The sequence below is a fragment of the Nomascus leucogenys genome, chromosome 14, assembly GCF_006542625.1.
Source record: "Nomascus leucogenys isolate Asia chromosome 14, Asia_NLE_v1, whole genome shotgun sequence".
NCBI classification, from domain to species: domain Eukaryota; kingdom Metazoa; phylum Chordata; class Mammalia; order Primates; family Hylobatidae; genus Nomascus; species Nomascus leucogenys.
In genome coordinates this window covers 37091794-37109215 of record NC_044394.1, presented here as the reverse complement: position 1 = coordinate 37109215, position 17422 = coordinate 37091794, and the positions used below count along the sequence as shown (strand labels likewise).

The 17422-nt window shown below is 37.1% G+C and overlaps 1 protein-coding gene across 6 annotated transcripts in view; it reads left to right on the top strand.

Moving 5' to 3' along the window:
* The window catches only part of EXOC6B (exocyst complex component 6B), a 652095-nt gene that overhangs the window by 437458 nt on the left and 197215 nt on the right, over nucleotides 1–17422 (top strand). For all 6 annotated transcript variants that reach the window (XM_030828178.1, XM_030828177.1, XM_030828176.1 and 3 more), the window contains exon 19: nucleotides 8801–8942. In XM_030828178.1, the coding sequence (XP_030684038.1) occupies nucleotides 8801–8942 (142 nt within the window). The remainder of the gene's footprint in view (nucleotides 1–8800; nucleotides 8943–17422) is intronic.

Here is a 17422-nt window from a genome sequence, read left to right as displayed (position 1 = left end):
AATCTGATAAAGGATATCTATAAGAAATCTATAGCTAACATTTTACTTAATGATAAAAGACTGAATATTTTACTTCTCAAATCAGGAAAAAGGCAACTGTATGAATGAATCTCAGAAACATGCTGAGCAAAAGAACCTAGGCACAAAACAGGACACTAATGTAAAGTTATTTTTAAAAAGTTAAATTGCATTACATTTATTTAAGGTGTACAACATGATGTTACAGAATACATATAGATAATGAAAAGGTTACTATATCAAAACAAATTAACATATCCATCATCTCACATAGTTTCCCATATTTTCTCTGTGTGTTGGGCAAGAGCAGCTAAAATCTGTTCATTTAGCATGAATCTCAACTCTTGCACTTTGTGCACCCACACACTTAACACCACATGAAAGCTGCCAAGGCTTATGGCTTACACCCTCTGAAGTAGCAACCTGAGCTGTACCTATGCACCTTTGAGCTAAGGCTGAAGTTGGAGCAGCTAGGATGCAGGGAACAGTGTCTTGAGGCTGCACAGGGTATTGAGGCCTTGGTTCTGGCCCATGAAACCATTCTGTCCTCCTAAACCTCTGGGCCTGTGATGGGAGGGGATGCCTTAAAGGTCTCTGACTTGCCTTGGAGACCTTTTCCCCTTTGTCTTGGCTATCAGCACTTACCTTCCTTTTAGTTATGCAGATTTCTCTAGCAAGTGATTGCTCAGCAGCCTGCTTGAATTCTTCTCCTGAAAATGGGCTATTCTTTTCTACTACATGACCAGGCTGCAATTTATCTAAACTTCTGCCCTCTGCTTCTCTTTTAAATATAAGTTCCTGTTTTCCATCTTTTTTTTTTTTTTGCTCATGCCTATGAGCATAGGTGGTTAGAAGCAGCCAAGCTACATCTTGAATGCTTTCCTGCTTAGAAATTTCTTCCATCGGATACCCTAAATCAGCACTCTCAAGTTCAATGTTCCACATGTTACTAGAGCAGGGGTATAATGCAGCCAAGTTTTTTGCTAAAGCATAACAAAAGTGACCTTTGCTCCAGTTCCCAATAGGTTCCTTCTTTCCTCTGAGACCTTGTCAGCCTGGACTTCACTACGAGCATTTGGGTACCATATCCCTACCAGCATTTTGGTCTTAACTGTTCAACAGGTCTCTAGGAAGTTCCAAACTTCCCCTCATCATCCTATATTCTTCTGAGCCCTACAAAGTCATCCAACCTCTGCCTATTACCCAATTCCAAAGGTACTTACACATTTTCAGGTATCTTTATAGCAATGCCCCACTCCTGGTAAGAATTTTCTGTATTACTCCATTCTCACATTGCTATAAAGAAATACCTGAGACTGGGTAATTTATACAGAAAGCAGGTTTAACTGGCTCACAGTTCTACAGGCTGTACAGGAAGCATGATGGTGCATCTGCTTGGCTTCTGGGGAGGCCTCAAGAAACTTACAATCATGGCAGAAGGCAAAGGGGGAGCTGGCACATCTTACATGGTAGCAGCAGGAGCAAGGGGTTGGGGAGGTGCCACATACTTTTAAACAACCAGATCTCATGAGAACTCACTATCATGAGAAAAGCACCAACGGGATGGTGCTAAACCATTACTGAAAAATTGCCCTCATGATCTAGTCACCTCCCACCAAGCCCATCCTCTTATGATTACAATTCAACATGAGATTTGGTGGGGACACAGATTCAAACCATATCAACAAATAAAAATTATATATATATATGTATGATGTACAATATGGTGTTTGATAAATATATGTATTGTGGAATGGCTAAACCAAGGATTACTTCACATACTTATCATTTTTTAACACAGAACACTTAAAACTACTCTCTTATGCATTTTCAAGTATACAATATAAGACTGAATGGGACTAGGTGCAGTGACTTACACCTGTAATCCCAACAGTTTCGGAGGCTGAGGTGGGTAGATCACTTGAGGTCAGGAATTCAAGACCAGTCTGGCTAACATGGTGAAACCCCATCTCTACTAAAAATACAAAAATTAGCCAGGCATGGTGGTGCACACCTGTAGTCCCAGCTACTGAGGAGACTGAGGCAGGAGAATCGCTTGAACCCAAGATGCAGAGATTGCAGTTAGCCGAGATCGTGCCACTGCACTCCAGCCTGGGTGACAGGGCAAGACTCTGTCTTAAAAAAAAAAAAAGACTGAATGGTATTCCACTGTATGTATGTGTGTGTATATATATATATATAGCAGATTTTTTTTTTACATTCATCCATTGATGGACAATAGGTTGACTCCATATTTTGGCTATTGTGAATAATGCTCCAATGACCATGGGAGTGCAGATGTCTTTTTGACATACTGATTTCATATCCTTTGGGTATATATTCATTAGTAGGATTGCTGGATCATATAGTAATACTATTTTAAATTTTGTGAGGAACTTCCATACTGTTTTCAATAATAGCTATACTAATTTACATTTCCACCAACAGTTGACAAAGGTTCCCTCTTCTCCACATTTTCACCAATGCTTGTTACCTTTTATTGATAATATTCATTGTAACAAATGAGAGGTGGTATCTCATTGTGGTTTTAATTTGCATTTTTCTGATGACTAGTGATGTTGTACATGTTTTCATGTACATCTTGGCTATTCATGTGTCTTCTCTTGAGAAATGTCTATTCAGATCCTTTGCCCATTTTTTAATCAGTTTATTTCTTTTCTTGTCATTGTGTTTGAGTTCCTTATATATTTTGGATGTTAACTCCTTATCAGATGTGTGGTTTGCAAGTATATTCCCACATTCTGTAGGTTCTCTTCACACTTTTGATTGTTTCCTTTGCTGTCCTGAAGCTTTTTAGCTTGATGTAATCCTATGTGTCTGTTTTTGCCTTTGTTGCCTATACTTTTGTGGTCATATACAAAAAAAAAAAGCCATTGTACAGATCAATGTCATGGAGCTTTTTCATCTGTTTTTTTTTTTTTTTTCTAGTAGTTTCATAGTTTCAGGTCTTATGTTTAAGTCTTTAATCTATTTTGAATTATTTTTTGTTCACAATGTGAGATGAGGGACTAATTTCATTCTTATGCATGTGGATATCCAGTTTCCTCAGCACCATTTATTGAAGAATCTTTTCCCTATTGTGTGTTATTGGTATCTTTATCAAAAATTTGTTGACCATAAATGTGTGGATTTATTACAGAGTTCTGTGTTCTGTTCCATTGGTCTGTGTATCTGTTTTTGCACTAGTGCCATACTGTCTTGATTACTATAGATTTGTATTGGATTTTGAAATCAGACTATGTGACAGCTCCATCTTCGTTATTTCTGTTAAAGATTGCTTTGGCTATTTGGGGTCTTTTGTGGTTCCATATGAACTTTAGCATTATTTATTCTATTTATTTGAAAAAAGTCATTGGTATTGTGATAAGGATTGCATTGAGTTTGTAGATCACTTTGGGTAGAATGGACATTTTAACAATATTAATTCCTTCAATTCATGAACATGATACGTCTTTCCATTTCTTTGTGTCTTCTTAAATTTCTTTTAGTATTGTTTTATACTTTTAAATATACAAATATTTTATCTCTTTAGCTAAATTTATTTCTAAGTTTTTTTAAATAGTTGTTGTAAGTGGGATTTTTTGCATGATTTCTTTTTCAGATAGTTTGTTGTTAGCGTATAGAAACACAACTGATATTTGCATGTTTATTTTGTATCCTGCAACTTTACTGAATTTGTTTATTAGTTCTAACAGTTTTTGGTGGAATTTTTAGAGTTCTGTCTATACAAGATCGTATATATTTTTCAAACAATCGGTGAGCAATTTAACTTCATTTTCAATTTGGATGCTTTTTATTTCTTTCTCTTGACTAACTACCCTGACTAGCACTTCCAGAACTGTGTAGATTAGAAATGATGAGAGTACACACCCTTGTCTTGTTCCTAATCTTAAAAAAAAAGATTTCAGCTTTTCACTTTTGTGTATGATATTAGCTATAGGATTGTCATATATGGCTTTTAATGTATTAAGTTACATTCCTTCTATATCTAATTCGTTGAGAGCTTTTTTTTATCATGAAAGGATGTTGAGTTTTTTCAAATGCCTTTTCTGCGTCTATTGAGATGATCATATAGTCTTGCTTCATTCATTCACTCTATTCCCACTCTCATTGTTGAAAAGCTATAGAGTCTTACACTTTTTGTTTTGTTTTGTTTTCATTTTTTGTTCGTTTGTTTTCTTTTAACTTTTCGATTCAGGAGTATATAGGCAGGTTTGTTATATAGGTATACTCATGTCATGAGGGTTTGGTGTACAGATTATCTTATCACCCAGGTATTAAGCATAGTGCCTGAAAGGTATTTTCTCTGATCCTCTCACTTCTCCCATCTTCCACCCTCAAGCAGGCCCTAGCATCTGTTATTCCCCTCTTTGTGACCATGTGTTCTCTTTATTTAGCTCCTGCTTATAAGTGAGAACATGAGGCATTTGGTTTTCTGTTCCTGCTTTAGTTTTCTAAGGATAAAGGTCTCCAGTGCTTTCCATGTTGCTGCAAAGAACATGATCTCATTCTTTCTTTATGGCTGTGTAGTATTCCATGGTATGTAGGTACCTAATTTTTTATTCAGTCTACTGTTGATGGGCATTTTGGTTTATTCCATGACTTTGCTATTGTGAATAGTGCTGCAATGAACGTAGGTGTGCGTATGTCTTTATGGTAAAACAATTTATATTCCTTTGGTTATATATTCAATAGTAGGATTGTTGGGTTGATGGGTACTCTGTTTTTAGTTCTTTGAGGAATCACCACACTGCTTTCCACAATGGCTGAACTAATTTACACTCTGACCAGCAGTGTATAAGTGTTCTCTTTTCTCTGCAACCTTGCCACCGTCTGTTTTTTTAATTTTTTTTTTTTAATAATAGCCATTCTGACCGGTTTGAGATGATATCTCCTTTTGGTTTTGATTTGCATTTCTCTAATGATTGGTGACGTTGAACGTTTTGTCATATGCTTGTTGGCCACATGTATGACTTCTTTTGAAAAGTGACTGTTTATGTCCTTTGCCTACTTTTTAAGGGGGTTTGTTTGTATATTTGCTTGTAAATTTGTTTAAGTTCCTTATAGACTGTGGACATCAGACCTTTGCCAGATACATAGTTCGTAAATATTTTCTTTCATTCTGTAGGTTTTCTGTTTTCTCTGTTGATGGTTTATTTTGCTGTGCAGAAGCTCTTAGGTTTAATTAGATCCCATTTGTCAGTTTTTGCTTTTGTTACAATTGCTTTTAGGGTCTTCGTCATGAAATCTTTGCCAGTTCCCTTGTCCAGAAAGGTGTTTACTAGGTTATGTTCCAAAGTTTTTATAGATTTAGGTTTTACATTTAAGTCTTTAATCCATCTTCTGTTGATTTTTGTATATGGTATAAGGAAGGAGTCTGATTCCAATCTTCTGCATATGGCTACTCTGCCTAAAAGCTCCTTGAGCTGATAAACAACTTCAGCAAAGTTTCAGGACACAAAATCAATGTACAAAAATCAGTAGCCTTCCTGTACACCAATAGCATCCAATAGCACCAAAGTAGAGAGCTAAATCAGGAACCCAATCCCATACAAAAACAATAAAATACCTAGAAATACAGCTAACCAGGGACATGAAAGAGCTGTATAATGAGAAGTATAAAACGCTGCTCAAATAAATCAGAGATGACTCAAAAAAATGGAAAAACATTCCATATTCATGAGTAGGAAGACGCAATATAGTTAAAATGGCGATGCTGCTCAAAGCAATTTACAGATTCAATGCTGCTCCTATCAAACTATTAATAACATTCTTCACAGAACTAAACTATTTAAAAATTTATATAGAACCAAAAAAGACCCTGAATAGCCAAGGCAATCCTAAGCAAAAAGAACAAAGCTGGAGACATCACATTACCTGACTTCAAACTATACCACAGGGCTACAGTAGCCAAAACAGCATAGTACTGGTACAAAAACAGACATATAGACCAATGGAATGAAATAGAGAGCCCAGAAATAATTCCACACACTTAGGACCATCTGATCTTCGACAAAGCTGACAAAAGCAAGCAATGGGGAATAATGTTCAGTAAGTTGTGCTGGTCTCATACCTTTGTCCCCTCTGAAAGTTCACAGTTGGCATAGCCTGACCATTATGTTGAACCCTGTTTTTCTTTGGAGGTGCCTGTCATAGGTCTCTAGTGGGTTTAATTAAAACCAAGTAATTTAATGTGGATTTCTTTTATGATGTGACTTTTCTGTTTAGAATTTGTTTTTGCCTCTATTGTATCTGTTCCACTTGATCTCTAAATTACCTCCTTTGTTGTTTTAAATCATGCAGAGTATGGCCCATCAGAAAATACAAATGAAACCATAGAGATGAGGAAAATTTATAGTCTGTATACTAAAATAGGTCATCATTATTTTTCATGCTACAAATAAGATTTGAGTCAAATAAATACAAATTTAGAAAATATTCAATTGCACACAGTAATCAAAGACATAAAATATCTTTTGTAGGCCGGGCGCGGTGGCTCACGCTTGTAATCTCAGCACTTTGGGAGGCCGAGGCGGGCGGATCACGAGGTCAGGAGATCGAGACCACGGTGAAACCCCGTCTCTACTAAAAATACAAAAAAATTAGCCGGGCGTGGTGGCGGGCGCCTGTAGTCCCAGCTACTCGGAGAGGCTGAGGCAGGAGAACGGCGTGAACCCGGGAGGCGGAGCTTGCAGTGAGCTGAGATCGCGCCACTGCACTCCAGCCTGGGTGACAGAGCAAGACTCCGTCTCAAAAAAAAAAAAAAAAAAATCTTTTGTTTCATTAGTAGAAAAATTAGCAGAAAAACTTATAAAACTGCTGGTTATTATACAATGAAGTAATACTCTACGAAATATCTAGGGGCAATGCAAATCAGAACATACCATAAGCAGAGTCATTTAACTGGATATTTGGGAGTCTAGCTTTCACTTGTGTTTGTCTTCACATATAAGCATATGCATTATGGATCACAGTGTTGATACCCTTCATCCTAGTAGCTTCAAAAAGTAATTCTAAAGAAATTATCCAAAGTATATAAAATTATGTAAATTTTAAAATGTATTATGATATTATTTATTTATAGTTTTTCTCTTTAAAGCCTGCTAGATTCATTGAAGACCCTGGCCCAGTATAACATATGAAAAAACATATAAAAGGGACACTGTAGTCATGCTCTTGCATTTTCATGATCTTTTACTAGAACTGACTTGCTCTGTTTATAATAGCCAAAAGAAAAAGACATAACTTAAATCTCCAGCATGAGAAGAATGGCCAAATAAATTGTGGTATACTTCCAAAAAGGAATACTATGGAACAGTTAAAGGAATAAACTACAACTAGATGCAATACACTTCAAAATCTTCACATTCATAATATTCAACTGAAAAAGGAAGTTGCAGAAAGACCTACATAATATAAAAGAAAGTTTCAATATATGTAAAATAATACAACATATTGTTTCTGGTTATATACCTGTCATAATAGTACTTTTTAAAAACAAATGGGATACCTAATACCAATAATGGTCATCTCTGGGGAGTGGGAGGAACATGATTAAGGAGGTCACACAGGGGCTTAAACTGTATTTGTAATGTTTAGGGGATACGTTAAATATCCTATGATTCTATATTTTTCTGTATGGCTGAAATATTTTGTTATTTCAAAAAAGTAGGATGATTCACTAAATAATTTGATCATTGTCTTTTTAAAACATATCCTGTATTTTGAAACAGATGATAAATAACAGATATAAAATTTATATAATTCACTAAATGTAGAGTACTTTGAATCTTTTAAAGAAGACACTAAAATATTAATTTTAAAATCCATATTTTCAAAATTGACCTAGGGTTTATATTCATAAATCTCAGTATTTTCTAAGAAAGCAAAATGCATCCTCTTAATTATTTTTTTCAGGTAACTTTTTGTTTTAAATAACCCTCCCCTCCCCTCCCCTCCCCTCCCCTCCCCTTCCCTCCCCTCTCCTCTTTCATGAGGCGGAGTCTCGCTCTGTCCCCCAGGCTGGAGTGCAGTGGCACCGCTCACTGCAAGCTCTGCCTCCTGGGTTTACGCCATTCTCCTGCCTCAGCCTTCTGAGTAGCTGGGACTACAGGCGCCTGCCACCGCGCCTGGCTAATTTTTTTGTATTTTTAGTAGAGATTGGGTTTCACCATGTTAGCCAGGATGGTCTCGATCTCCTGACCTCGTGATCCGCCCGCCTCCGCCTCCCAAAGTGCTGGTATTACAGGCGTGAGCCACGGCTCCCGGCCATAATTATTTTTATTTTATATGTGTTAAATCATAAAGTAGTAAACACTGGTTTCTAGATACAGTAGGGATTATTGTTCACATTTGATTTTTAAGAATTTTTTAATTTGGAAGAAAGTTTTTGAAATGTATTCTCTGTAGAATATTGTATTCTGCAATATTGTAGAATATTGTTTCTCACTTTACTTAAGATTCTGAATATTGTTTGTCTGCTGTCAATTTAGAAAATAAGTAATTCTTAACTAAATAACTGGGCTTTGTGAATTTCAGCTTAGTGCTACAGCTACCATGAGTGATGGTGACGGAGCTATTATATAAGATGATTGCCATCAGATGCTTTAATTCCAAGATTATTTGAATGGAAGGGTATTATGATGAGGAGAACCTTAGGGAAATTCCTAATTGAAAAAGAAGTAATTTTAAGTTTTGTTGAAATTTTAGTTTAATTTATGTTAGATGCATTAACTTTATGATTTACACTCTTGTGTTTCAGGGAAAGGTGGCCCAGACAGCATGTATGTCAGCTTGCAAGCATTTAGCCACATCCTTGATGCAACTTTTGCTGGAAGCTGAAGTGCGGCAACTCACCTTGGGAGCATTACAGCAGTTCAACTTGGACGTCAGAGAATGTGAACGTAAGACAGTGACCATCCCTGTGCTTGTTTGTCTTACCAGCAAACTCATTTCTGTCGGGCGAAAGAAAAGTTTTGGGTGTTTAGGGTCCTTGTTCCTAATGGAGTCAAAGAATACCTAGATAACAGAGATAACTTATAGAACATCTAGAAATAGAGTTTATCAGCAAGCTAATTTGAACTCCCAGAAGTGCTTAGACTCATATTTAAAACAGAAGATCTCTAGCTACAAGGAAGTTTGCAATCTATAGGGTGATATAAGGGAGGCGTGCATTTAATAGACACTAAAGAAAACCTGATTGGTCCAAAGGCTTCAAAAGAATGCAGCTTCTAACTACTTTCTTCTAATATTCTATTTAAAAACTAGCTACATCTTATATGCAAACTCTTGTTAGTGTAAAGAACGAATGGTATGTGCATTAATTAGTCAGAAATGCTTTCTATTATAAGAAATACAAAACTTAGAGTGGCTTAAACAAATAAATTTCATTTTTCTCAAAGGCAGTCAGTTGCTGTATAGGTTTAGTTGCTCAGTGATGTCATTATGGACCCAGGCTCTTTCGTTTCTCCGTCTTTGGTATAATTAGAGTGTGAACTCTTCATTCTCATGTATGTTACAGTCAGAAGAGACCCACATTCAAGACAGGAAATGGACCAGCCTTCACCTATTCCTTTTATTAAGAAAATAAGAACCTTTTGAGGAGATCCCTGACAAACTTTCCTGTATGTCTCATTGAACAAAACACTGCCATATGATCACTTCCAGCTCTATGGGAGGCTGGGAGATTGAGTATCTGACAAAGTAAAATAGGAGCATCATTATTGGCATAGTTGACTCATCTTAAATCATCTACTCGAAGTTGAATGCAAAATTAGGCTTTGGTTAGGAAAGAATGAAGAGCTGTTGGTGAGAAATGAAAATGAACAAGAAATGATATGACTTCTTGGAATTTTTTTTTTATTCTAAGAAAATTAAAATAATGGGAAATTACACGAGTCTGCTCACACCCTTGCCCCACATTTTTATTTTACTACTTATTGGTTTCCTTTGGTTGACTTTTGATGTATGGAAATTAAGGTTTTATTGGCAGTGCTATTTTTAATTTAAAAAGGCATTAATAGGACTTCCAGTTATAGCCATCACAGAGTAAAAGTTATCAAAGTTACCCTTTTGCCATAAACAATTGTAAAATTGGATAAACTACATGAAGCAACTCTATTCATACATTAGACAGAAGACATGAAAAGGCTGTGATCCTTCAAAGAAGGGGAAACACATAAGGTAATCTTGCCATTCTCTATTTTTCTGTCTGGGGACACTGTCTAAACAGTAACACAGGAAAGTAGAGCCCAAACAAAAAGCAGTGTTTTTACACAGAAAACACAAAAGCAAAATCCCAGAGACTGGCATATAGGGCTGGTGTGACAGCTGGGATTGGTGGAGCAAGGTACCAGAGAGCAGGGAGTTGTTCAAAGAAGTCGTTCTATTAATCAGCACTGGAGAGCCCTTGAGTCTTTGGTAAAAAAATTTAGTAGCCATGTGCAGAGTGAAACTCTGTGAGGCTTGGCAGAGAACAGCCACTGGCGGTCTGTGAGATGAATAAGGGTGCCAAAGGTCACTGGAAACATACACGGAAACATTGGAATTCTGACCAACCAGAATGGAAGAGTCCAGCTAAACATCTTTTGCATTCAGTAAGACCGCAGAAGATGAGATCTTAAGAGTGCTACTCAAAGCTCTAGAGGAGGAGCTCCTCTGTTTTTTTTTTCTTAATTGTATGTGTTCATCATGTACATTTGTCGTTTTGAAATATGTATACTTGTGGAATGGCTAAATTGAGCTAGTTAATATATGTATTACTTCATATACATTTTTAGGTGGTTAAAAAACAAAGTCTCTTAGCAATTTTCGAGATTTCAGTACATGTTATTAACTGAAGTCACAGTGTTGTATAATAGATCTCTTGCACGTATTTCTCCTATCTAACTGAAATTTTGTATTATTTGACCAATATGAATCAACTTCTGAGTTCATTGGCAGCCACCATTCTGCTGTCTACCTCTATGAGTTCAACTTTTGTAGATTCCATGTATAGGTGAGATTATGCACTATTTGTCTTTCTGTGCCTTTTCTTACTAAACATTAGGTCCTCCAGGTTCATCCATGTTGTCACAAATGACAGGATTTCCATCTTTTTAAAGTCTGAATAATATTCCACATTTCATTGTCTATTTATATTGCATTTTCTTTATGCATTCCTCCATTGATATACACTTAGATTGATTCCATATCTTGGCTATTGCGATAATGCTACAATGAACATAGGAGTGCAGATACTTTTTGACAAACTGATTTCATCTCCTCTGGATATACTCAGTAGTGGGATTGCTGTATCATATGGTAGTTGTATATGTTAAAACTACTTGAGGAATTCCCATACTGTTTTTCTTTTTTTTTTTTTTTTTTTGAGACGGAGTCTCACTCTGTCGCCCAGGCTGGAGTGCAGTGGCGCAATCTCGGCTCGCTGCAAGCTCCGCCTCCCGGGTTCATGCCGTTCTCCTGCCTCAGCCTCTCCAAGTAGCTGGGACTACAGGCGCCCGCCACCACGCCCGGCTAATTTTTTTTTTGTACTTTTAGTAGAGACGGGGTTTCACCGTGGTCTCGATCTCCTGACCTCGTGATCCGCCCGCCTCGGCCTCCCAAAGTGCTGGGATTACAAGCGTGAGCCACTGCGCCCGGCCCATACTGTTTTTCTTAATGGATGTACTAATTTACATTTCCACCGATAATGCACAAGGATTTCCTTTTTTTCACATCCTTTTCAACACTTGTTATTTCTTGTCTTTTTGACAGTAGCTATTCTATTAGGTTTGAATTGATGTGTCATTATGGTTTTAATTTGCCTTTCACTGATAATTAGTGATTCTGAGCATCTTTTCATATTCCTGTTGGCCATATGCATATCTTCTTTTGAGAAACGTCCATTCAGGTCCTTTACCCATTTTTATTTTTTATTTTTTATTTTATTTTACTTTATCATTATTATACTTTAAGTTTTAGGGTACATGTGCACAATGTGCAGGTTTGTTACATACGTATACATGTGCCATGTTGGTGTGCTGCACCCATTAACTCGTCATTTAGCATTAGGTATATCTCCTAATGCTATCCCTCCCGCCTCCCCCCACCCCACAACAGTCCCCGGAGTGTGATGTTCCCCTTCCTGTGTCCATGTGTTCTCATTGTTCAATTCCCACCTATGAGTGAGAACATGCGGTGTTTGGTTTTTTGTCCTTGCGATACAATCTAATCATACTCATAGTTATTTTAAAATGTACCATTAAATTATTTTGACTATTGCCACCCTGTTGTGCTAATACTAGGTCTTATTCATTTTTCTAACTATTTTGTACTCATTAACCATCCCCACCTTCCCTCTCAACACTGTGCTTCCCAGCCTCTGATAACCATCCTTCTACTCTCTATCTTCATGAGTTTAATTGTTTTGATTTTTAGATCCTACATATAAGTGAGAACATGCAATGTTTGTCTTTCTGTGCCTGGTTTAACACTTACCATAATTACCTCCAGTTCATTAAAATGACAGGATCACTGTTACAAATGACAGGATTTCATTCTTTTTTGTGGCTGAATAGTACTCCATTGTGTGTAAATACCACAGTTTCTTTCTCCATGTATCTGTTGATGGACAATTAGGTTGCTTCCAAATCTTGGCTATCGTGAATGGTGCTGCAACAAATATGAGAGTGCAGATATAAAATCTCTTTGATATACTGATTTTCTTTCATTTGAATAAATACCTAGCAGTGGGATTACTGGATCTGGATCTTATGATATCTCTATTTTTACTTTTTTCGGGAACTTCCAAATTATTCTCCATAGTGGATTTTTTTTTTAATTGTTTTTTTGAGACAGGGTCTCTCTCTGGAGGCACAGGCTATGCAGTGGCATGACTTGGCTTACTGCAATGTTTGCCTCCCAGGCTTAACCACCATGCCTGGCTAATTTTTGTATTTTTTAGCAGAGATAGAGTTTCACCATGTTGCCCAGGTTGGTCTTGAACTCCAGACCTGTGATCCACCCGCCTCGGCCTTCCAAAGTATTGGGATTACAGGCGTGAGCCACCACACCATCTCCATAGTGGTTATACTAATTCACATTCACAACAACAGTATATGAAGGTTTCCTTTTCTCCACATCCTTTCCAGCATTTGTTATTGCCTGTGTTTTGGATAAAAGACATTTTAACTGGAGTGAAGTGCTATGTCATTGTAGTTTTGATTTACATTTCTCTAATGGTCAATTATGTTGAGCACCTTTACATATACCTGTTTGCCATTTGTATGTGTTCTTTTGAGAAATAGTTATTCAATTCTTTTGCTCATTTTTAAATTGGGTTATTAGTTTTTTCCTATAGAATGTTTTGTCTCCTTATATATTTGGGTTATTAATTCTGAGATGGATAGTATGCAAATATTTTCTACTACTCTGTGGGTTGTCTCTTCACTTTGTTGATTATTTCCTTTGCTGTGCATAAGCTTTTTAACTTGATGTGATCCTATTTGTCCATTTTTGTTTTGGTTGCCTGTGCTTATGACATATTAATTAAGAAATGTCTGCCCAGGCCGGGCACAGTGGCTCACGCCTGTAATCCTAGCACTTTGGGAGGCTGAGGTGGGTGGATCACTTGAGGTCAGGGGTTCCAGACCAGTCAGGCCAATATGGTGAAACGCCTTCTCTACTAAAAACACAAAAATTAGCTGGCCATGGTGATGTGTGCCTGTAATCTCAGCTACTCGAGAGGTTGAGGCAGGAGAATTGCTTGAACCCGGGAGGTGGAGGTTGCAGTGAGCTGAGATTGTGCCATTGCACTCCAGCCTGGGCATTGCAGCGAGACTCCATCTCAAAAAAAAAAAAAAAAAAAAAAGCCTTCCCATACTGATATCCTGAAGAGTTTCCTCAATGTTTTCTTGTAGTCCTTTCATAGTTTGAAGTCTTAGATTTTAAAGTCTTTAATTCATTTTGATTTGCTTTTTGTATATGGCAAGAGATAGGGGTCTAGTTTCATTATTTTGCATATGGATTTCTAGTTTTCCAACCATAATTTATTGAAGAGACTGTCTTTTCCTCAGTGTGTGTTCCTTTTTTGAGACAGAGTCTTGCTTTGTCACCCAGGCTGGAGTGCAATGGTGCAGTCTTGGCTCACTGCAATTCTGCCTCCTGGGTTCAAGCAATTCTCCTGCCTCAGTCTCCAGATTAGCTGGGACTACAGGTGCATGCCACCATACCCGCCTATTTTTTTGTATTTTTAGTAGAGACAGGGTTTCACCATGTTGGCCAAGATGGTCTTGATCTCCTGACCTCATGATCCACCCACCTCAGCCTCCCAAAGTGCTGGGATTACAGGTGTGAGCCACCACGTCCAGCCAGTGTGTGTTCTTGACACATTTGTCTAAAAGGAATTTACTATAGGTATGTGGATTTTTTTCTGGGTTCTCTGTTCTGTTCCATTGGTCTGTGTGTCTGATTTAATGCCAGTACCATGCTGTTTTTATTATTATAGCTCTGTAGTATGATTTGAAGTTAGGTAATATGATTCCTCCAGTTCTGTTCTTTTTGCTCAGGATAGCTTTGGCCATTCTGGGTCTTTTATGTTTCCATATAAATTTTCTGATTGTTTTTTCTATTTCTGTAAAGAATGTCATTGGTACTTTGATAGGAATTGCATTGAACCTATAGATTGCTTTGGGTAATATGGGCATTTTAACAATATTGTGTCTTCCAATCCATGACCATGCAATATCTTTGCATTTTTTTGTGTGTGTCCTCTTTAATTTCTTTCATCAGTATTTTATAGTTTGTAAGATCTTTTACTTCTTTGGCTAAGTAAATTCCTAGGTATTTACTTTTATTTGTGGCTATTATAAAGGGGATTACTTTTTTATTTCTTCCTCAGATTGTTCACTGTTGGCATATAGAACTGCCACTGACTTTTGTATGCTGATTCTATATCCTGCAACTTTATTGAATTTATCAATTCTTATCATTTTTTTGGTGGAGGTTTTAGGTTTTTCTAAATATAATATCATATCGTCTGCAAAGAAGGATAATTTGACCTCTTCCTTTTTGAGTTGGATGACCCTTTTTTCTTTCTCTTGTTTAATTGCTCTATAGGACTTTCAGTACTATGTTGAATAACAATGGTGAAAGTTGGCATCCTAGTTGTGTTTCGCTTCTTAGAGAAAGAGCTTTTGGTTTTTCTCCATTTAGTATGATACTAGCTGTGGATCTGTCATACATGCCTTTTATTTTGTTGAGGTAATGTTAATACCCAGATGTTTTAGGATTTTTACCATGAAGGGATGTTGAATTTTATCAAATGCTTTTCAGCATCAGTTGGAAGGATCATATGGTTCTTGTCCTCCATTCTCTTCATACGTTGTATCACATTGATTGACTTGTGTATGTTGAACCATCCTTGCATCCCGGGGATAAATCCCACTTGGTCATGATGAATGATATTTTTAATGTATTGTTGAATTCAGTTTGCTAGTATTTTGTTGAGAATTTTTATGTCAGTATTCATCAGAGATGTTGGCCTGTAGTTTTCTTTTTTGATGTGTCTTTGATTTTAGCATCAGGGCAACACTGACCTTGTAGAATGAGTTTGGAAGTATTCCTTCCTCTATTTTTCATAACAGTTTGAGTAGGATTAGTATTAGTTCTTCTTTAGATGTTTGATAGAACTCTGCAGTGAATTGGGTTCCAGGCTTCTCTTTACTGGGAGACTTTTTATTATGGTTTCAATCTTGTTACTTGTTATTGGTTTGTGTTCTAGGGCCTGAAATGGAGACCTCATGACTCTGACTGGTGCCCTATCCTACTGTGGCTGAACTGGTATCCAGGACACATGACAGAGTCCTCTTTATTCTGTTCTTCTTCTTTTTTTTTTTGGAGGAGTTTTGTGTCCTCTAATTCATCATATATATATATATATTTTTTTTTTTTTATTATACTTTAAGGTCTAGGGTATATGTGCACAATGTCAGGTTTGTTACATATGTATACATGTGCCATGTTGGTGTGCTGCACCCATTAACTCATCATTTAACATTAGGTATATCTCCTAATGCTATACCTCTCCCCTCCCGCTACCCCACAACAGGTCCCAGTGTGTGATGTCCCCCTTCTTGTGTCCAAGGGTTCTCATTGTTCAATTCCCACCTATGAGTGAGAACATGCGGTGTTTAGTTTTTTGTCCTTGCGATAGTTTGCTGAGAATGATGGTTTCCAGCTTCATCCATGTCCCTGCAAAGGACATGAACTCATCATTTTTTATGGCTGCATAGTATTCCATGGTGTATATGTGCCACATTTTCTTAATTCAGTCTATCATTGATGGACATTTGGGTTGGTTCCAAGTCTTTGCTATTGTGAGTAGTGCCGCAATAAACATACGTGTGCATGTGTCTTTATAGCAGCATGATTTATATTCCTTTGGCTATATACCCAGTAATGGGATGGCTGGGTCAAATGGTATTTCTAGTTTTAGATCCCTGAGGAATCACCAGACTGTCTTCCACAATGGTTGAACTAGTTTACAGTCCCACCAACGTGTAAAAGTGTTCCTGTTTCTCCACATCCTCTCCAGCACCTGTTGTTTCCTACCTTTTTAATGATCACTGTTCTAACTGGTGTGAGATGATATCTCATTGTGATTTTGATTTGCATTTCTCTGATGGCCAGTGATGATGAGCACTTTTTCATGTGTCTTTTGGCTGCATAAATGTCTTCTTTTGAGAAATGTCTGTTCATATCCTTCATCCACTTTTTGATGGGGTTGTTTGTTTTTTTCTTGTAAATTTGTTTGAGTTCTTTGTGGATTCTGGATATTAGCCCTTTGTCAGATGGGTAGATTGCAAAAATTGTTTCCCATTCTGTAGATTGCCTGTTCACTCTGATGGTAGTTTCTTTTGCTGTGCAGAAGCTCTTTAGTTTACTGAGATCCCATTTGTCAATTTTGGCTTTTGTTGCCATTGCTTTTGGTGTTTTAGACATGAAGTCCTTGCCCATGCCTATGACCTGAATGGTATTGCCTAGATTTTCTTCTAGGATTTTTATGGTTTTAGGTCTAACATTTAAGTCTTTAATCTATCTTGAATTAATTTTTGTATAAGGTGTAAGGAAGGGATCCAGTTTCAGCTTTCTACATATGGCCAGCCAGTTTTCCCAGCACCATTTATTAAATAGGGAATCCTTTCCCCATTTCTTGTTTTTGTCAGGTTTGTCAAAGATCAGATAGTTGTATATATGCAGCATTATTTCTGAGGGCTCTATTCTGTTCCATTGGTCTATATCTCTGTTTTGGTACTAGTACCTTGCTGTTTTGGTTACTGTAGCCTTGTAGTATAGTTTGAAGTCAGGTAGCGTGATGCCTCCAGCTTTGTTCTTTTGGCTTAGG